Source organism: Vanessa tameamea, chromosome 3 (assembly GCF_037043105.1).
Source record: "Vanessa tameamea isolate UH-Manoa-2023 chromosome 3, ilVanTame1 primary haplotype, whole genome shotgun sequence".
NCBI lineage: Eukaryota > Metazoa > Arthropoda > Insecta > Lepidoptera > Nymphalidae > Vanessa > Vanessa tameamea.
The window spans coordinates 872,864-895,130 of NC_087311.1; the positions used below are offsets into that span (position 1 = coordinate 872,864).

Here is a 22,267-nt window from a genome sequence, read left to right on the forward strand (position 1 = left end):
GGAAATGGTCTACACTCCTAATTCGTGATGATATAATTATATTTATTTAAATCTTGAAAAATGTCGATTCCCAAGTGCTTTTAAGATTGTACTTGAATAAAGTACATTTTTATATTGGTTGATTTTAAGTCCCATAAAGTATAAATGTTACAAAGTCATATAATATATAATGAAAATATTTAAAGAAAAAAAGTTTAATTAATCTAAGAAATATATTTAACAAAATGTATTTTTCGTAATCATCACAAAGGCAGCATTTTAATTTACAGAGCTGACAAAATGGTTTATAATACAAATTAATTTGTCATAAATATTTTTAATACCTATTATTAAAATGAAAAGAATATATTTCGGAATAGAACAATATAAATATCTGTTTATGCTAAAAATATAAAAATTAGGGAAGTTACCAAAAAGTTATAATCAAACAATGATTTAGAAAAATGGTCTCATCGCATCAACATCGACTCATTCGCTCAGAATTATCTTTATATTAATCATAATAATTTTCTAGTCCATAATATTAAGATATAGGATATTCCAATTCAACGAGCACAAAAATTTAACACGACAAAAATGAGTTACTATAATCTACTTTCTTCCTTTAATGATAGCGTTTTGCAAAGTTAAAAACATTTTCACTAAAAGTTTAGTCTTTCATTCCGTTCACACTTTGTACTAGTCGAATTGGAATAAAATAGACTATACAAAACTACGTAATCTATTAAGTGTCGCAGCTGACTTAGCTGACTCAGGCGGCGACGGTGGGCTCAGCCAGCTTCGGCGGGGATTTGTGCATCATGTTGATCTTGTCACCTAGACTCAGAGCCATGCCCTGTAACCGCGGACACATCACATTACATATAATTATAGAGTTTTTTTTATAATATAGGCAAGCGGGCTGAAAAATGTGCTATCTGACGGTAAATGGGCACCACCGCCCATAGACTTGGCGCTGTATGAAACATTCACCATTCCTTCATAACCAATGCGCCACCGACCATGGCAACTATTATGTTATGGCTTTCGTGCCTGTCGTTAAAATGGCTAACTCAGCCGTCAAATGAGAACACAACAACTGCAGTTATCGCAGCTCGAGGGTAGAATACATGGCGATCGGTACCGGGCCAAACGGGCCGGCACGAGGCCTTACCTGCGTCTTGGCGCGGATGCGCACGTGGCCCACGACGGGCGCGCCGGGCCGCTGCAGGGGCGTCTCGATGCTGAGGTTGGCGAGCGCGTCCTCGCCGAAGATGGAGCGCGCGTACAGGTTGGCCGCCATGAAGCCGCACTGGCCCGACAGCGCCTGCCGCGCCGCCCGTATGGGTACCATTCGTATAGCGGACCGCGTTGTATATATACAAAGACAAATGGCGTATATTGATAATGACTCACCTTATCCGGCGTAAGACATTTCATGTTGGTAGATGCCAAGAGATGCTGTAAGTACTCCTTGAGGTCGGTGATATTCGTGTTAACGGACACCTGGAATACGGTCGCACATAAAAAAAAGCGTTACAATCAAAGTAAATAATTATATATATAAAGAGTGCAATCTGTCAGGAGCGCACCTTGTTCTCCCACTCGAACTCGGCCCACATGTGGCGGAAGTCGGCGTCGCTGCAGGCAGCGGGCTGGATGTAGTCCACGATGTCGATGTGGATGTCGTTGAGCACCACCACGCCGCGGTCCGTGCCGGCGCCCGACACCTCGTACACTGCGGGCGTACCGAGATGCATCATTTTCTAAAATGCTCTACACTAAAACTAACCTTTTAACTATTAAACCTCTAATAAATATATTATCTACTTGAGGTTACGTCTCGGATCATAGAGCAGTAACAAAGTTAGAGTGTTATTATAAAACAAAACATTAGGTTTTTATGATCAAAATGATTGGATCCCTCACCGATGTTCCCGAAAATGATCCCGTTCTCCGTGGAGGCGACCTTGACGTGCGCGCGGATGGAGGCGAAGTCCCGCGGCGCCAGCACCACGCCCGCCGGCCGCTCCACCAGCCGCAGCTCGCCCAGCGTGGCCAGCTCCACCGTGCAGTTCTGCAGCGTGTCGTCTGCGAACGTTCGCACCGAGATTAGCTCATATGACTATAACTCGAATAACTGAGTCGTAGTTTACATCGTCAGTTATGAATATTAGCAATATGGCATTCGAATATTATATAGAGTGAAAGTATATATTTTTTTTGTGAAAGTCGAATAAACGAAGTGAGGAAAAGCGCACCGGTCTGGTTGACGACGAGCACGTCGAGCACGATGTCGTACTGGTTGACGGCGACGATAGCCTCCGCGTACACAGGGTCCGAGAAGCCCGTCAGCTGCGTCACCTTCGACAGCTTGCCGCGCTCGGAGCTCGTCGTGCTGCGACCTGCGCACGTCGAGTTCAATATAAATTGTATCATCGCGCCGGCCGAGACGGAATCGGAGGGCCGCAATATTAGACGGAAGAAGAAAGAAGAAACGTATCACGTAGATGAGGACACGCACCCTGCAGCGCCTTGCTCAGCGACACCTCGAAGATGTCGTGGTGCTGCGTGGCCGCCGCGCCCGCCAGCGCCGCGAACGTGATGCCGCGCTCCACCTCCGCGCGCCGCGACACGCGCTCCGCCCCGCGCGCCGAGCGCTCCGCCTGCGCAGCGAGCCAGTGACGAGTGAGTGACGTCACACACGCGCACGCGCACGCGCGCGCCCCGTGCACACTCACCTCCGAGTCGGGCAGCAGCGCGGGCGCGGCGCGCTCGGGCAGCGCCAGCAGCGCGTGCAGCGCGCGGCGCGAGGCGTGCAGCAGCGCGTCGCGCACCACGGGCGGCCGCGCCGCCGCCGCGCGCACGCACGTGGCGCCGTGCTGCGCGTCGTCCGCCGTCAGCCCGCCCGCGCCTGCGCACCGGAGCGTCGCATATTAGTAGACGTCATTGTTGTGTTTGTCGATTCGACCGAATACAGTTCTTTCGGTGGAACCGCTTCTCTTCGGCAAATCTGCAGAAATATAGTATGTATCCCGTTCGATGGAGCCGACGGGTGCCGACCTTTGTTGATCTTGTGGTAGGCGAGCAGCGAGGCTGCGAGGTGCAGCGCGCGGTTGGCGAGGGCGGGCTCGCGAATGCGCAGCGACAGCTTGGCGAGGGCGGAGCACGCGCAGGCCGCGGTGAAGCTCTCCCCCTCGCGCAGAGCACTGCTCAGCCCGCCGACCTTGCTGTCGGCCGCAGTCGCCGCCCTGACACAAGACATTAGCATATTACTCCTCTGCAGAAAGTTCAAGTCGTACACGCCACTATGTACTCAGACATTTGTCGAAATGAGTCAATATTTATAAGCAAATATTCCATTCGATCGATTGCTTTCCCGCACGAAAGTCTTAGTTACACGAATTTATATCATTTACTTACTTAGGCAAATTGAAAGCGGACTGCGTAGCGTACGCGCCGTCGCTGGTGACGAGCTGCCGAGCGGGCGTCTCCTTCTCTTTCACGCTCGGATTCTCTTGTGCGCCTTCCTCTTCCTGAGTAGCAATTGTTTGCAAATAAAATAATTATCTCTCACTAAATTTACATCGTTCATAATAATCTACGGTTTTAATTATAAGTCTAATTAATCATTAGCTAATGAATGTTTTACCCTTTACTTCCGAATGTTAAATTGATGACGCCAAAAAATGGGAGGTCAGTGTTTAATCAAACACTCGCTAAACATCCTTTATAGATAAGGCTATTGATGAGGCGAATTTACTAATAACAAGCAAGTACGGTACAATGTGCAATGATGTATAAGCAATTTTATAAAGAAACATTTAAGTTCTGGGTAGGTAAGGCCGTCTGGCCGCCAAATGGCAATACTTAGTATTGTTGTGTTCCGGTTTGGACGGGGGTGAGTGAAACTACACAAGGGATATAACATCTCAGCTGAAGGTCAACACCTCTCACAGAGCCAACGTCTATGGGCGGCGGCGACCACCCACCATCAGGTCGGCCCACTGGCGGCCTACCTATATTATGACAAATGTGAATAAAACAAGCATCCCCAAGGGGCCACTGACGGCGCGCGGCGCGGCGCTCGCCAGCGGCGGCAGCGCGGCGCCCAGCACGTCCAGCGCCGCGCGCGCGCTGTCGCCGCTCTCCGCGAACTCCGCCACCAGCCACAGCGCCGGCCGCGCGATCTTGCCCACCCGGATGCCGCTCACGGCCTCCAGCAGTTTCTGTGACAGGGAAGTGGGGTTGAGGTTCACGCTGAACTCGAATCGTTGCCGTTACAGAGAGAGGCTAACGAGACGGCGAGCCCCGCTCACCGAGTAGATGCGCGGGCGCAGGTCGGGGAACGCGTGAAGCGCGTGGCGCAGGAACAGCAGCACGTCCGCCGCCGCCGCCTCGCTGCCGTCGCCCAGCATCTCCAGCAGCGCCGGGGCCACCGTGCCGGCCACCTCCGGAAACTGAAAAGTTAAAATGATGGTCAATTCGAGCTGAGCATTTTCCTAGTGGTGTCTCTGAAGGCAGACATTTTAAAAAAATATTCATATTTTGTAACGGTAGAAGGGTAGAGCACCTTGAGTGCGGCGCGGTGCATGGCCCGCACGAGCAGCTGGCGGTACTTGTCTGCGTCGTCGTGGTCGGCGAGCTGCGCACGCGCCGCCTCCTTGCGCAGCGCGCCCACCAGCTCCTCGGCGTGTCTCGACCCGACGAGCTCCAGGGCTGCACACGAGCAAGTCGCCGGTCAGTGCGGGCGCGAGGACGAGACGGGGAGGGGGAGGGCGTGGGGCGAGGCGTCACCGAGGTGCAGCGTGTGGCGGCGCACGTCGAGGTCGGAGGCGGCGAGCACGCGCAGCACGTCCATGGCGAGGTCGGGCAGCGCGCGCGCGCCCGCGTCCCCGCTGGCGGCGCGCAGCGCGCTCAGGCGCCCCACCACGATCAGCTTCACGTTGTTGTCGCTCTCCTTCACGATCAGGTCGATGTAGCACGCGGCGGCCGCCTGGGCGAATCGAGATCGATATTTTAGTGGGGGATATGAATGTGGCGAGCTCGGGCCGTGAAAAGGGCATTCGATGGGATACGAAGTACTCAATTGAGCATATGGCCGACCTTGATCGCGGCTGGAGCGCAGGAGAGGGTGACGAGAGTTCCTGCCGCTTCGTATCGCACGGCGGCGCTGGGGGCGTTCAGCAGTCCATATACGGTACGTATGAACCGTGAACGTTCTGACGGATTCGCATGGCACACCTGAAAGATACCAACTGTTGTATAAAATATTGAATACATGACTTATAAATGATAACATACGTGTTAAATAGTCAACTAATGCCGCTTAATAGATATCAAATGCTCATCTGCCGTGCCCCATACGTGCCGGCGGAGCATCGTGCACCTTGTAGATGAGCTCCACGATGACGAGCTGCAGGATGTCCCCGAAGGCGTGCACGTGGTCGAGCCTCTCGGCGAGGTAGGCGAGTGCTCGCTCCTGCTCCGCGTGCAGCAACATGAGGAAGGCGTTGCGCTTGCACGACATGTCCTGCTCGCCCTCCAGGAACGTGCCCACCAGCTCCGGCGCGTCCGGGATCAGGAACTCGAAGTTTCTGCACGAAGAATGTCACAAATCATACAGACTATTATATGTCACATGCTTACTGACAAACTTCAACAAAAATTTGTGCCTAATATAAATTACTTATATATGTATATGTTGGAAATTCATCAAAAGACAATGCTTCATACAATATATAACAATGTTTACCGATAAATAGTAAATATGGCGAGAACCGCGTTTCTCCTGACATATGAATGTCTGTGATCTAGACAAGCTCGAATGGCCGGCATTAGAGGCTCCAATAATTCTGGCTCCTTCAGCTTGCACAGAAACCGGAGTGTCGAGCCCCGGATAAACTCATTAGGATGTTGCAGATCCTACATAAAAAAACGATTTATTACAATATATAGATAATTATTTTTAATAATGGCATTACAATCCATGCATAATGCTATATATTTCACAATGTGCACTCTGAATTGATTTTCAACGCAACACAATTGTCTACAACTTGGTACTAAACATTTTTGTTTCATTTTCAATTACATCACTATTTTAAAAATCTCTTGGATTTAGCCATTGGCTTGTATATTAGTTTTAATCGTTCTTCTCATTTTAAATATAAAAAAATAAAGAATGCATTCATATAGTTTACCTTTCTATAAGCATCACAAACTAAGATCATCTCTTGCAATAATTTGCCATCAGGAGAGGTCTTTGGTACAATTTCCCAGAAGATAAGTAATAACTTCTTAATAGTATGATCCTGTAGTGGCAGCACAAATCTGATGATTATCATCAACAGACCAGGAATTTTCTCACCGGAGAGTATGATGCTAATAGTCTTCTTTAGGGCTTCAATCTTTTTCTTTATGTCACCCTTTTCTGTTAATATATTTTTTTAAGTTTTGTATGACACCTCATTTATATCTGTTATTCAATTTCATCCACTAGTTAAAATGTGTGAATCAAAATTGAAAGTATAGATATATTTGACAAGTACTCTCTACAATACAAGCTCAAAATTTACACACTTTTGATACTGTTAACAACACTATTGAATAAAAAAAAACATGTATGTAAAATAATTTTTGAAATGAGTTTAAATACACCTCTAACTTGACAATTGGTAAATGCAATCCCAACATAGGAGCTGATCAAAGGAACATGTCTCAGGCTCTTTTAACTAGTATTGATTATTAAAGAATATAGCTTACCTAGGTCAAGCTTCAGTTGCATTTCATTGTGTGGTTCTGAGTCTGTCGGAAAGTTTATAAGGGTATAACAAGGCTGCTCTACACCCGCCATGTTACTAAAACAAAATCATACTGTTAATGTCAATTACAATTAAACTATTTCAATTAATATCATCCACAACTGTATTTGTTTATTTTGCATATATGTAACAGTATTATAATATATAAGTATAAATAAAATATATTCAATAATTCCCCGCTGAAAGCTAGCTTTAACTTATACTACTACACATTAAAATTAATTGTAATTATTACACTTAGCAATATGTAGTGTGATTTTATTTTTCTTAATATTCTTTTTCTTTTCTTTTTTATGAAAAGTTGGCATCTAATAATTCTAACAGCTATTTCTTATATGTCACTTATTTATAATGTTATATTGACAAACTTTTAGAATGTTAAAATCTCATCTGGTTAATGATGCATCTCTACCAGTTATTATGTATAAACAATAATTAATATTTCAAAATAAACAATTTTGATTTTATTATTATTATTTAACACTATAAATAATACCGACAAATAAAATATTTTTATATATTTATGCATATTATGTATAGTATGTATTACCGTGCGTGAATATTCGTCGACAATCTTTGACTATTTGTATAAATGAGTATATATGTATTTAAGATATAAAATTGTCTATAGCTGGAGTAGATTTAGGATTACAATTTAAGTGAACACTTTTTTATAATTAATCAAAAGTAAATGACTTAAACATAATTTTAACATCTTATCTCATCGGCGTCTATGATTAATTTCAGTTTTACCTTTAAAGTACACGTCACTGATGTTTAATTGTATGCCTAAAAGAGCAGTGGCTTGATGGAATATAGTAAATAGCTTTATTAACAGATATAAATATATAATATGATGAAATTTAACCAATATTATTATTTAATACGTGTCCACATTTCCACATCGAAATTGACATGTCACAAGTGTCAACAGATTGATGTTTCGTTTCGAATTTTGACATGTTACGAATAACGTTGTTACTTAGTCAATAAACGTTTTTAGTATCGATTAAAAATTCTTAATTTATTCTTTAATCACTTATCTATCTTCCCTTCCTAACTTAAGTGGTTGTTGTTTATGATTATAATTTAAATAGTATAAAATAATAAATTTAAATACGTTTTAAGACCATTTAATTTGTTATGATTCGCTTATCACGTTTATGTAAAAGTATAACGTTCACTCTAAGAAATGTATAATCAAGTAAGCAAAGAGTTATATTAAAAAAATACGAGATTAAGATATAGAGCTTACCGGTCGTGAAACATTGAAAGATCAAATATAGTGTAGATGTTGGGTATAAATTCGATTACTTTGCGGTAAACAAAATAAACAGGCACGGAATGTTGCCTCATATAGATTTTAAATCGATATTGGAAAGACTTTAATTCTGACAGATGCTTTTAATTCTTGACTCGTTGGTTGTTTGTATTTGGCTTTTGACATTATAAGTCAAAATCAGTTTACCTTAGTGTCATTTTCAGTTGTGTCTTGTGTGCAAACTGTAAAGCTGCAAAATGTGTGCATCCTTTACAATAAAAATAAATAGTGACATCGATCAATACATTTGCATTGCTCAGTAATACTTTTCACCTTACCAACCTACGCAGTACGCACAGTCTATTTAAGAACGAGAAATTGCGCACAGTGATTTTTCATAATGGATATCTTAATCACTCTTTTTTATATTCTTTTTTCGATTTGTGTTGTATATCCTCCCGCTGAGTTTGTTTCCGCCGGTTTTACTATAGCTCAACTCTTCGACAATTGGCTTGGCTCCGAAAATACGAATTTTATTGGATATCATATGAAGAGAACAACTATAACTGTTTTAATACATTCGATGCTGCCAGCTGGGTACCTCGCAACACTCTGGTGCGGTGGTGTGCGTGGAGAGTGGATGCTATCGGCTGCAGCCGCTGTATTGATAATCCCATTTTACATGGGGTACAAAATGGTCAGTTGGTGGGAATATGACAAGAGTAAGCACCCTGTTGTAAAAGCTTTACAACCTTATGTGACACCAGGAATCGATTGGAGAGTCGTGGCATCCAACTTCAATGTGGAGTTTCGAAGGTATTATATTTTACTATAGGTCAGGTATGGCACATAACTAGATCTATACTGATGAATTAGCAAACTATTGTATTTGATTCATTTACTTAGAATGATTTCATAGAGGTTAATATTTCAAGAAGAATTTCCCTATCAGCTATGAAAAGATTTCATAGGTGATAGGGCTATGTGCATTATAATCTGGGTATATCACATTACTTAGTGGACAGTTTAACTACAGGCACAAGGGATGTAACACCTATGGTTAACAGTTCTAAGTAATACCCGTGTCTATGGGCAGTGGTGATTACTACCATCAGATGAGCCATAAGCCTGTTAGCCTTACCAAAAGTATGTAAAAATATTTGAAAATAATATACATTAAGCAAAAGTCAATAAAAATTGTGACACCAAGATAAAATATGAGAATAAGGTTAAATTTCTTTGTCTATTTTGGTGTCATCAAATAACGTCATAAATATTTATTATTTTTATACTATAAAATTAGAAGAACCTTTTGCAATTCCTATAAACTCAGACAAATCTACATATTCACAATTCTGTCAGCTTAGAAATTTTATATGGTTTTGAGTTAGGTTTATAAAAGTTATAAAAATATTCACAATAATAACATAGAACATGAATTGAATTCAGAATTTCCCAAAGTAGATCTTGTTAAGTTTACGTTTAATATTTCAATAGTTGTAATGAATCTATTGGATTACAGATAAAATATTAAAACAAAATAAACACTTGTAAACTTTTTTCAAAGAATGTTTGCCCACTTATGAGTAAATAACAAATAAATGTATCATTTGATGCATCTCTGATATTTTAGTCAGTGCATGCCATACAAGCACCCTAAAGTTTTTTTTTTTGGGCTGCCTTTCTTATTTATAAACTCTTGTAATATGTTCAGCAGATTAGTGTTATGCTTGTGTTTGAATTTGTTGATGATCTACTCACTACTGTTTGTAAAAACAGTATTTAGTATTTATTATTCGTTATTTTATTTTTACTTTTACAAATTTACTATACTTAAATTTGTTATTTATACAACAATAAGTAAATATTACAATTTCAGTGTGGATAAAGTATCGATAACATTAAGTGCAACCAGCAAATTTGTTGTTACTCACTCGTGGCTTGTTAAAGTAACTCAATATGGCATAAACTTGGTGAAACAGAGAGACTGTGCATTGGTAGCGACTGCGGTGAGTATTTTAACTATTTCTTATTGTATGTTTAATAAACATATTGTGATGTAACACCTGATAGTTTTACATACCCTCGGGACTATAAATAGATACTCACCGTGAGATCAAAGACAAAAGTACACAGTTACAGACCTCTTCTTATATTGTCTATGCACAGCCCACCTCAGGATTTTAGATATTATGCCCCTTGTTCCTGTAATAACACTGATATTATTAATGCTATGGAGTAATTGTATTCGTAAATTACTCTAGCTTTTAATAAAAAATTTTGAATTACTAATATTTATTTATGAATAACAGTTTTATTAATTGTAACAGACTGACAGCCACAACTTATCAACATCGGGTGAGGATGAAGTACAATATGTGAATATAGAAGCGATCCCATCAAGGGATGACATCAAAAAATTCACATTTAGGATTTCGACAACGTCTCTGAGAGACTTACAACCAAGATTAGACAGAGCAATACGAGTCCCTGAGCATATATCTCTGCTGCCCACACTAATTGAGAGATTTGTAGATGTTTTCAAACAGCATGTCGAGCAGAATCCTGTTTACCAAATTGATGAGGTAAATCTATAAACATTTTACTACTTTTATGTTTTTATAACTTAATTAGTCAGTAGTCCCCATTCGTCCGCTATTTTAAGATGGCGCTTTTAAATTATTTGTTTTATCTATTGTGTGTTATTAAACTAACTACCTCACCTCATTATCTTTAGAGACGAAATAAAACGAGGGCCACAAAAAACATCAGCGATCTGTCCAGATTCCACGATCTGTTCGTTAAATTATCCAAATCGAAATTATTTTTAATTTGTAACAAGGAAGTGGAGCTATGCATCGGATGCATGCAAAACCCGGCTGATGTAAAGTTAGACCGTCGCTGCGTCCCGCCGCCTCCGCATATCGAGGACGAGCACTTGCCGTGTCAACAGTGCAATTGCAGGTAATATCATTAAGATACACTCTCATAATTTAGTACCGTCAGCATAGCAGACAGTCCTCCTCTCCGGTGACCTTGGGAATGCTTTGTATTGCCTCTTGAATCGAATCAGGAATAGGTACATATAAACAAACTTTAGATTTACATATTCCATGCGATTTGCTAATAGTTCCTACAAACAGTTCATTAAGTAATTGTTATTATATTTGTAATACAACACTATTATACTGAACTAGTTATATCCACTTTTATTGTCGTCGCTGTATGATCGTAGTGAACATGACGGCGACACGTTAACACCCATGAGGTCTCGCACGAAATTGCCTGCGTGAACAAACATTATTAATGTCACATATTGTTATAATATGGCGAGTGCCAATTCATAGGTATTGGCAGTCAAGTATCGTATCATATAATAACGCCGGAGACCACATTTCCGTCATCGTCGTGATCGCGTATCATACGCGATACGCAATACGCAGGGTGCTGTGGTGCACGGCGTGCATGGCGCGCTGGTGGGCGGCGCGCGCGGGCGGCGCGCCGGCGTCGTGGCTGGCGGCGCGCGGCTCGTGCCCCGTGTGCCGCGCGCCCTTCTGCCTGCGCGACGTGCGCCCCGCGCGGCCCGCGCGCCGCGCCGCCTCCTGACGCCGCGCGCCGCTCGTGACGCGCGCTCGCCTCGCCCGACTGCTCTCGAAGTTCAACCGGTCGACGAACGTTTGTATCATAGTACTCGTCTCCTGCGCGCCCTTTTTGGCGATATGTTTCGTCCAGCTTCCTAAGCGACTTTACCACTTCTCTGAGTGAGTGCCGATCGAAGATTGGGTACTGCTCGGTCTATTTGATTTTTAGAAGTTTAAATACATAATAAATATCTGATTACCATCAATATCTTATTGGTATTTAAATTTTTCTGTGTGTTATTATCGTTTGTAGAAAACGTGTCGTAGCTAATAAATTTTGAAAACTAATGTGTGGTTCACACCGGTGAGGGAATGACTGACAGATGTGACATTGACTTCGGTAAATACTGGACGTTAGGATGTATTATGCTGTAACGACTGTAAGACTAGTCCCCCGTCGAAAGAATTACTTACCTATAACGATGTCCAGGTTTTTCCAGTTCGCAGATAAACTATTTTCTAATGTAAAAACAAGTAGTTTTTGAATATATTTTTGAAAAATGTTAAATAAATGTAATCGATAGTGTGTTAAGGCTACAAATATCAATTTGATGTTATGGTATAACAGTCAGCAGGAGGCGTGAGCGTAGATGAGCAGTAGTTGGGGCCGGTTCGCGTTATATTTTCGGCCAAATGACAAGTGAGATTCCAATGGACGACAAGCATCTACTGACGGACCAATCGCGTGCCGCCTCGGCGCTCTACGGAGACCGAGGGTCCTGCTGCGCAAGTTTAGGTTGTGCTCACGACTCATGCCGCTTACACAATTACGCCAATAGACAATTTGTAGAATAATTTTATTATGGAAAACTGAATGTGATCAAAAAAAATATATAAATGTAATGTTTATGAAATGTCCGTAGTATTTTAGTATTCGATGTTATAATATTATACTCGGTGTTAAAATTAATATTTAGACGTAACTACAAATTTTAAGAATAATTGTACCTAATAATATACGATCTACTTATCCGAAATTTAATATCGTATAAAGTTGTTTTTTCACAAATTCGTGTATGTATAAATTACATTTAACGATTGACATTTACACTAAAATAAGTACACGGCTATTGACAGACACGAAATAAAACAAAATAACATTAGAATCACAAAAATAGTTTTCTATATTGTCTTGGCGTGAGTAATATCATCAATGACAACGATTGCCGTCTGCTGTCAAATATTACCGAATCAAAGACAATGATATTTAGGCATAGATAATATTACTACTTTAGTAATTGGTATACACCTAACAATCACAAAAAATAATTATTAAGTTTCTGAGCAGAAAGTGAAGAGAACGCTATAATTCGCGTCTCGTATGAACGTGATTGGGGCGAAACAGACGCAAGAACGGACAGCATATTCCAACTTGAACAAATCTCTCAAACGACTGGATACTTATTTATAGTTTGGTAGTATTTATAGTTGTATGTCCACGAGATGTAATACATATTATATCCTATAATATGTAGCAGATATATTTATTTAATACATTTTACTTTGATTAACTTTTAGCATGCAAGCATGGTTCTACTTTAAATTTTTCACGTTTTTTAATTGATGTTATTGGTTGATTTGTTAATTAGTGAAATATAAGTACTTGTTAACAGATACAAAAATGATATAACTCCTGTTGATTTAAATTTATACCTAGCTCAGGAGACTGAGACTTTAATAATTGTAATTCCTTGATATTTTTGTTTTTGTACAAGTAAATTTCTATTCGTAAAATACGAAAAATCTCTTTACTGATAACAGCTAAAGGAAGTGAATAATATCATGTCACTATACAATGTATTTTAAATATTGTAATTTACAAAAACAACGATGAACTAAAATGAGTGATAACAATTTAAAAGCACTTGTTATCATCCAGCGTGCAGTTCCGCCGCTCTACATCGACGCGCGATCTCCACGCCACGAAACAAAGCGACCTATAGTTCAGATCGCGTCTCTAATCCTTCGCAACAGTAGCGCTGTTAGCGACATCAATTACATTGTTTTACCACTAAATATATTTATGATGTAAAACATTTATTGGAGCGCCTTGGGGGTGAAATTAATGATGATGGTGTCCTGACCGATTTCGGTCACGGTCTAGAGCCGAGATACGCACACAAGTTTGTGCTCTATTCACTCACTCTCATAATCCAATAAGTCGGCAAATCCCACATGACCGGTAAGAGTTCAGGTCTAAGACCAACGGCTTTTCGCGCTTTCCGAGGCACGAAGACACACTTCCAGACTTCATTGAGAATTTTTCGACAGAAAAATCCAATAACCATTTATCGGCCCGACCTGGGGTTTGAATCCAAAACATCGTTATCGGCTTTATATCTGGCCGTTAGACCAGCGAGGCAGCTAGATACTCGAAGTACGATAAACAACTATTTACACACAGCCTACTGTCACAATTAACCAATTAAAAGGTTGAAAGCTATTGACGTGCTCTTCATGATACAAATGGATATACTATGGCCATAACATTATACAACCAATCAGATTCCTAAGAATTTATGAAAATTACAGCACTGTTTATTTGAAACGACCGTTAAAGCCTGGCTATAAGCAAATTATTTCTACATGGAAGACGAATTTTTAAAATTAAAAATAAATTGTTTCATTGTGTTTTTTTTGCAATATGTTTTTCTAGATTTTTAATTTTAGTAAATATCTAATAAAAGGGCCCCAAATTCATGTGTGTCCAAGGGCCCCAACATAGATTGAGATGGCTCTGGATCCGACGCCAATGTGACGGAATCATTTATATAATTATTTAATAGTTATTTAAATAATTGATGTTGATAATATTTCGTAACTACGCATACAATATTTGATTCATATTAAAAAAAAATAGATTATATTTCAATAAACTTGTGATTTCCTAGTAAATAAATATTGTCATACGGGGCCATTCCTTTATTACGACGATTTAGGAGGGGGGGGGGTCGACCATGTCTTATGTTTACAAGGGGTGGGAAGGAGTCTCGATAGTTCTTACGTAAGATAAAAAAAATGCGCAAAGTTAAAATTATTTGAAAAAGATTCGAGAAAGGGGAGAGGGTCAAAAACAAGCGAAAATAGTCTTACGTAATAAATGAATGGCCCCTAACCTTACGTGACGTATTTAATATGCTATCGTACATTATATAGTGACATGAAATCATGGTATTTGCACGAGAACTTTCTTGTCTCGTCCGATGTTGTTGTTGAGGCAAATTTATCGGATTATTTGATGTAACACAAAATTGATTGACTAGGAGAACCACGGTAACACTTATCTGTGACGTCTGGTGCGCAAAACAGCTTTCTTCTTTGTTATTGATATGATTACTTTTGTAAATATATTTTTGGGCGTTATGTGTCTTTATTATGTTTACCGACTGGCCAAATACCTACTATTGTTTTTTTTTTATTAAAATGTTTGTGGACGGGAAAAGGGGCCGTCTGACCATGCCCCATGACCATTTTTTTAATGCGCCACCAACCTTGGGGATAAGGTTGTTGTCCCTTGCGTTAGTTACACTGGCTCACTCAAACTTCATTTCGGAACACAGCAATACTAAGTACAGCTGCTTTACGATAGTATATATGACGAGTGGGTGGTATCTTCTTCGCACAAAGTCCTACCATCATGTAAAATGTATCAAAGGTCGTAAATGTACACGGAGAATACTTTATTTAAATATTTGCATTCACATTCCAATGTATAGTGATCTCACACTTGACAAAATTGAATGTTAATTAAAAATATTTGTTATATTATGTAGCACGTTCTATTATTGTAATAATAAATTATATTGTTTTCGAATAATGTCCAAAATCTTTTAACAAATTTTGTCTAGCAACCAAAGTGTAACTTTTATAAAATTATGCAAATAAAGGAATTAAAAGTGAATGTTATTTATTTTTATTTCATGTTTACCCATCTCGTGGTTACCGTTCGAGTTATTTTATTAAACGTTTGATTTTATATTAAATTTGATACGACAAACAGCTAATTTCTTATCAAACTATTCATGATTTCAAATTAGTTAAGATATTATTATTTTACCACGACGATGTATAGCCTATTCCAATGAAAGAAGGAAAAAAGATAAACAAACCATAGATTTACAGATTGTATGTGATTCGCTTATAGCTCAGCTATATTGTGCACTAAGAGTTTATGATTAATATGTTTTTATTTATTAAACAACACTATTACACTTTACTTATTTCCACTTTAATTTTACTCCCAAAATTATAAAAGTTTCGATATGCATTATGAAATAAATATGCCTATTATTATAATAATACTTATTAGTGTGAATATGAAATCGAAAATATGCAGCAAAAAAACCTAGTATACACTTAATTACTATATAAGGTCACGCGAACAAGTCACTACTAAACTAAACTAGTAAACACATCAACAGTTAATCGATCACAATTTTCACATGATAGTGATCGTTAATTACAGGCTTCGATGATAGCCATCTATGAACTTGTAAAATTCTATAGACATTAGCCGCTATCATTTACCATTGTTGAATTTGTATACCGCACTCACGAGTTTCACATCAAAGCGTAAATTGCTACAAAATCTAAGACTTTCTTTCAGAGAAGAATAACTTATTTGACTTGGCAGTTGATTGCAAAAATATACCAAAATGAAGCAGTCAGCGTGTAGTCATGCAATGCGGCAATTCTATCGAACTACAACCCTACACGGGTTTAAGTATTTATGTTCTAAGTATTATGCTGATCGGTGAGTATAGTCTCTAAGAATATCCTTTTAGTTCCCATTTCTGTTAATTGAGTTTACGTTTCATTGCATCTTCATTTTGTAGCATTGGATGGCTAATTTGCTGCTGTGCCAGCGCATGTTGTGCCGGTGTTCTTTGTGCTGTATTATGGGAACGTTTCCTAGAGGTACCTGCGCTACTGACTCTACACGATTTACGTGGTCAGGAAGACGCAGTGAAAATGCCACTCGTTGCAGTTTGCCCTCCGGCTGAAACTATTGCGTATTTATTTCAGAAAAAACTGTAAGTTCTTGTCATATTTATTCTATATTAGAAAACGAGCCAATGCTTATTATTTTTTATGTATCTGTCTTTTAGTATCTAACAAACTATATATCTATTTGTTTATCTATTAGATCACCTACAAAAATACTAACTAAGGTATCTTAGTTATAGGTGATATTGATATTCAAACCTAAAAATAACTTGCTTAAATCACCTAAATCTCTCTGACTAGGTTAATAAATACAAACGTCACAGGTCGTCTCCAAACTATTTTAAATCATGTACTTCGAAGAAAAGACACAAACAAGGAGCATCTTGTTATCTTAGAAGAAATTCTTTTCAAAAATAATTTGACTTTACCTGAAGCTTTAATGCAAGTCATGCCTCCATGTCATAGTATAGTCAAAAACTGTCGCTGGCAATCCATCATGATACCTTGTGGGAAATTGTTTGAAAGGGAGTTAACTGAATGGGGCGTGTGCTGCTTGTCACGGCCTAAGAAGTAAGTGTGATTTATATAATAGTTTATAAATCAAAATCAAAATATTCTTTATTCAAGTGGGCTCACAAAAAGAACTTTTGAATCTTCATGTTACCGTATTGTCTTTGAATTGTAATTAAAATAAATATGTTTTATTTAAATCTCTAGATTGAAAATCGGAGAAAGTCGAACTTCTCGATTAGAAGCAAAAAGAAATCTTCAAATTGCAGTTCAATGTTCTGATCAACCGACTTTAAATGGTTGTGAGGTGAGATAAAATTATTCATTATAGTGATATTCTACTATATGTATGTCTTCTAATACATAATTAAATATATAAGCATGAGAATGATGAATAAATATAAGGACAAAATACTATAATGTTGTTTATAAAATTGTAGTTCTACCAAATTATTATTAGTAACCGAAAAAGGTTATGAAATATTTCAGGTTTACACTAAGTTTAACGGCGAAGAATGGGTAGAACCCATGATCCTGAGTCCTGGCTATAATTATCTTGCTCAGGTGACTTTCACGTCTGTAGTGGACAGCGATCCTGATAAATTTGTGGAAGGAACTTGCAGTACTGCGGATGGATATTCGAAAAGTCGATGTTTGGTCAGACATTTTATGAGATTATATTCTATTACATTTAAATAATAACCTAATATTTTCAGTACTACGTCGTATTCATATTGATAAAGTGTATTAATGAAAAATAATAAAACGTTTTAGCTAAAATGTAAGGAGAAGTCATGTGGCTGTTCAGATCCGTTACGAAGTAAAAGCCGAAATGAAGATAGTGTTCCTCCACCGTGTCTCATGACACAAATGAGTTGTTTAAGACGATTTAATTTTGGTAAAAGATTAAGAATTATCTATATATTGTGTGATTCAGTAACACATATAATGATACCTATTAATTCTTATTATTATATTAATATTTTTACAGAAAATATTACTTGTAAATGTTTGCCATCTTGCAAAAAGGTATCTACATTCTTAGTTTTAGAATCGAGCCCTATGAATGCTTTTATATATACTCATAACGAAATATAGTAAGTTATTTTACACAAAAAATATAATAAACGTATATGTATAGATTTATAAATATAATAATAAATCATATTTTTAGTGCCGGCTTAAACGAAACTGCAAGTTCTGTTCTCCTTATATCAATAAGGATTAGTGGATCCAGAATATTTGTGGTGAATCCAACAGAAACTTGGATTACTTTGCTGTGTGAGTTATTCATTACCTTTCTTACTTATCAAGCTAATAATAGCTATATAAGTACTGGTATTCTTGTTACTTATTCACCTTTATTGAGTATTTAATAAATAATTTAAATATTTCGTGACCCTTATTTGTAAAATGTGGTAAATTATATTTTTTTACAGCATCTCTAGGTGGAGTATTTAATATGTTTCTTGGAGTGGGGCTTTTTAGTGCCTTAGAAATTTTATTTCTTTTGTTTGTGCGATTACCGATTGCAATACGCAGATCTACTGAAATTCAAATTCCACCCAGCATAGATAATTTGTACTGCTAAATATATAGTTAAATAGTAGGTATATAGTTAGTTAATTTGATACACATTGTAGAAAAAAACTGCTTTAGTCCAAAATATATTTAGTGCTAAAATATATACATCGACTTTGTTATCTAACACCAACAGTTTTACAAAAATCTACACAAAATGTATAAAATCTAATATAAATAATACAAGATATTTTTTTTTTTTTTATTTACAAAACTTATTTACAACTAGTGCATACGAAATAAAATCTAAGCTAAACAGAGTGTTATTAAGTTGCAATCTTCTGGATGTACACCTAGCATGCTTTAAAAAACATATTCGTAGCTTAGTTAACAAGAATGAAGAGATGTTAGTATGGCAACTAAGAGTAGAACTCTCTTAAGTTTGAGACCTGTCATTTTGACATTTGACAACGGTAAACACGTGAACGTGACAGTTTGAGATCTGGGAAAGTAAACTCTTATAAATCTTTGAATTAAATATATTCAATTATAATAAGTATCGTAAAACAACAATAATGTCATCGTGGAGAAAAGCCGCTAAGGCTAATCAGAAGACTCATAAGGAACGACATCAACCTGAGTCTCGAAAACATCTTGGTTTACTAGAAAAAAAGAAAGATTACAAAAAACGCGCAAATGATTACCATGAAAAGGGTGCTACGCTTAAACTTTTGCGTAAAAGAACATTGGACAGGAATCCCGATGAGTTTTATTTTCATATGATCAATTCTAGAGTGAAAGATGGGGTAAGGATATTTTGTATTCGTTTTCAAAAATTCAAAATTGTAGTTATACATAAATTGTACATGAAATACACGATTTCTTGTATAACTTTTAAATTATCATTTAATATTATTGTAGCCAACATTTTTTGGTATTGCTTTTCAACTAAACAAATTTAGGCATGATTAGTTTGAATAAGAATTACTCATAGCCAAAAATACGCAACTATCTAATATTAATAAATACTTATACTCATTTGATCTTTATAAACATTTACATTATTAAATAGTATGTAAAACTAACACCTCTGTTAAATGTGTACATTTGTAATTGGTGTTTCTTACAATGTGTCTATATCTTACATTTAAAGCTGCTTATGTTCTCTAAGATTCCATATAAGCATATAGTTATGCTTGGTATGATATTGTTGTATTTATTTTATTTAAAGGAACATCATGAACTGGAGAAAGAAGATGAACACACACCTGAGCAAGTAAAACTGATGCAAACACAGGATCTTAAATATATTAATATGAAACGCACTATTGAGAGTAGGCGGATACAAAGATTGCAGGTAAATTGAAAGCCATCTTATAAATTTATGTTGATTTTTATATTATTAAAAGAATATTGAATTAATTGTAAGCACTGAATTTTTGTATTAAATAATAAAATGCATGATTATTAAATGTAGTATGGTTAACATTTTAATTCAATCTTGATAACTGGTTCCCTGTCCATAGTTTGCTTTGTAGAGTATTTAATCCAATTATGTACTTTCATATATATTTTTTTGTGTCTGTTTAACATATTTGTTTAGGTGAATGCCTTGATAGCCCACTGACCAGCTCATATACCTATAAGATCCCTAGATCCTGGTTTGAGCCTATTGAAAATTATTGGTATTTCCTGGCAAGAAATTCTCAATAGCAGCCTGGTGTTTGGAAGTTGGGAGTTTTAACACTTTGCTTGTAGATGCTTCAGAAACCATATAAATCCATTTAAACTACAGCACCTGAATTCTCTCTGATCATTCAATTATGAAGGAAAATAGAGCCAAATATTAAACCAATACTTGTGCACTAATATATTTCCTACACTATTAGCTACTTGAGATTTACCATCATCATGTTTTGATAATAGAATAAATAATATCAGTACATATTTGTTTGTTTTAGTCTCAGCTCCATATGACAGATGTGGCAGACTCTACACCAAACACGCATGTTTTCTTTGTGGATGAAGGCGAAGAGAAAAATTTTGATCTGGCTAAACGATTGGATACACATCCCTCACTTATCAACAGGAAGTCTAACAGGCCGAGACTCTCCGATCTCAATAAGATAACCCTACCTGAAGTTAATGATGAGGTAATTTACAATGAAGTGTTTTAGCAATTTTTATGTCATATGTCTTATTTTTTAATTGTTTTAAATAATCTACGTACATAAATGTTACAACTCCTTTTGTTTATTAAATTAATTTGTAGTTTTCTTGAATTGGTCTCATGTCTCACTGGTCTTGTGACTAGCTTATGACACCAAATTTTAGTGCAGTGAGTTAGTGGAACCATCAAATAATTGATTTAATTACAGATAATTAAATCAACAAAGAAGATTAAAGAAAAGACATACAAGGAACTATCACAAAGGATAGAGCGTGAAAAACATCTCACCGTCATTCAACAAAAAATGGAACTCAAAAGACATTTACAGGATGCAAAAGTATTGAAACCCAAAAGAATACAGAGTGGGACCAAAGTTTCAGCCCCCGTATACAAGTTCCAGTATGTGAGGAAGAAATAAAAGTCTCATTTGTATCATTTCTTATTTCATAATAAATAGTTTATTGTATTTTTTTGTTTCTTATAATAAATTCACTTCTTATCTTAACTATTGTTTAATTTCTAACTTAATCTACTTATGTCTAAAATAAACAATTTGTCAAGGTTTAATGAATAATTTTAAAATGCCACATTCATAATTATAGTATCACATATTAGTTAACTTTAATCAGTAATAGATCTTATAATTTATGTCTTTATTTTTGTTATTAAAACTATTTCATGCTTAATATTTCTTATGTTATACTTGGCCCTATTTCATGTTTATACTTAGCAAATCTGAATTACGCTTTTTAATCCTATGAATAATATTTTGCAGACTGCAAATGAAAATTTTGAAAACGAACATTGTTCATAACTGTTGCGGATTTTTTTATAATATTATGTATTAAATAGTATGCATTTCTACTCTCATATATAAAAAATGCTGTTTTTTATTAATATAATTATTATTAAGCACAGATTACATTTTATTTTCAATCTTTTGAATAGTTGAAGAGGTAGACTCGCATAGTATGTTCATGAAACATTGCCTTTGGCCCTATCTAGCTAACGAATAAGTCTATGGGTAACTTACTGGTAACATTCGAGTCTTGTCTTTGGTTCGATTATTTCTAAGATCACATTTAGTCTACCACAGCACACACTTATGTTCGGGGTTCATGGGTGAGCCCACTGGACATTGCCAGGCCTCTGAGAATTCTTTAGAATTACTCAGAGTGCCGATTACTCGGATTTTATTGGGACTGTGCACACCCTCCACCATTTTAGATTTGAGAGCGCCCGTAGTCGTATTACCGCACCATATCTGAAAAAAATGACAAACCGAGTAATGTTTTTTGTACTTATATAAGCAATGATGTCCTTGGTAAGTACACCTCGCACTCAAGTTTTATATATTAATCATTGAGAGGAGGTAAGTGTATCGATTGCGTACGATTTAAAGAGGTGAATGCAA

General features: G+C 37.5%; 5 protein-coding genes across 5 annotated transcripts in view; 3 read left to right on the top strand and 2 right to left on the bottom strand.

The window, feature by feature from the left end:
* Positions 1-201: 201 nt before the first annotated feature.
* LOC113397543 (coatomer subunit beta) lies at positions 202-7,736 on the bottom strand. The gene is made up of 20 exons (XM_026635943.2): positions 7,557-7,736; positions 6,745-6,839; positions 6,183-6,412; positions 5,735-5,904; positions 5,369-5,576; positions 5,086-5,223; positions 4,777-4,975; positions 4,553-4,698; positions 4,299-4,439; positions 4,050-4,208; positions 3,403-3,515; positions 3,043-3,230; positions 2,721-2,893; positions 2,504-2,645; positions 2,241-2,384; positions 1,909-2,070; positions 1,572-1,717; positions 1,396-1,485; positions 1,154-1,306; positions 202-835 (listed from the first exon to the last, which is right to left on the bottom strand). The coding sequence occupies exons 2-20, from the start codon at positions 6,833-6,835 to the stop codon at positions 752-754; spliced, it is 2,877 nt and encodes a 958-aa protein (XP_026491728.1). The 5' UTR covers positions 6,836-6,839; positions 7,557-7,736; the 3' UTR covers positions 202-751.
* A 528-nt stretch (positions 7,737-8,264) lies between these two features.
* On the top strand, positions 8,265-11,981 carry LOC113397546 (E3 ubiquitin-protein ligase TM129). The gene is made up of 5 exons (XM_064218447.1): positions 8,265-8,880; positions 9,944-10,073; positions 10,395-10,649; positions 10,907-11,028; positions 11,508-11,981. The coding sequence occupies exons 1-5, from the start codon at positions 8,465-8,467 to the stop codon at positions 11,668-11,670; spliced, it is 1,086 nt and encodes a 361-aa protein (XP_064074517.1). The 5' UTR covers positions 8,265-8,464; the 3' UTR covers positions 11,671-11,981.
* A 4,361-nt stretch (positions 11,982-16,342) lies between these two features.
* LOC113397545 (sodium channel protein Nach-like) lies at positions 16,343-18,784 on the top strand. The gene is made up of 9 exons (XM_026635946.2): positions 16,343-16,458; positions 16,541-16,738; positions 16,953-17,222; positions 17,370-17,469; positions 17,652-17,819; positions 17,937-18,060; positions 18,154-18,259; positions 18,337-18,443; positions 18,602-18,784. The coding sequence occupies exons 1-9, from the start codon at positions 16,361-16,363 to the stop codon at positions 18,751-18,753; spliced, it is 1,323 nt and encodes a 440-aa protein (XP_026491731.2). The 5' UTR covers positions 16,343-16,360; the 3' UTR covers positions 18,754-18,784.
* A 361-nt stretch (positions 18,785-19,145) lies between these two features.
* Positions 19,146-21,358, top strand: LOC113397548 (probable U3 small nucleolar RNA-associated protein 11). Its single transcript, XM_026635948.2, has 4 exons — positions 19,146-19,489; positions 19,915-20,040; positions 20,645-20,836; positions 21,062-21,358. The coding sequence occupies exons 1-4, from the start codon at positions 19,259-19,261 to the stop codon at positions 21,269-21,271; spliced, it is 759 nt and encodes a 252-aa protein (XP_026491733.2). The 5' UTR covers positions 19,146-19,258; the 3' UTR covers positions 21,272-21,358.
* The window catches only part of LOC113397544 (neprilysin-4-like), a 46,727-nt gene continuing 45,739 nt past the window's right edge, over positions 21,280-22,267 (bottom strand). The window contains exon 17 of the mRNA XM_026635944.2: positions 21,280-22,117. Within this exon, the coding sequence (XP_026491729.2) occupies positions 21,941-22,117 (177 nt within the window). The 3' untranslated portion in view covers positions 21,280-21,940. The remainder of the gene's footprint in view (positions 22,118-22,267) is intronic.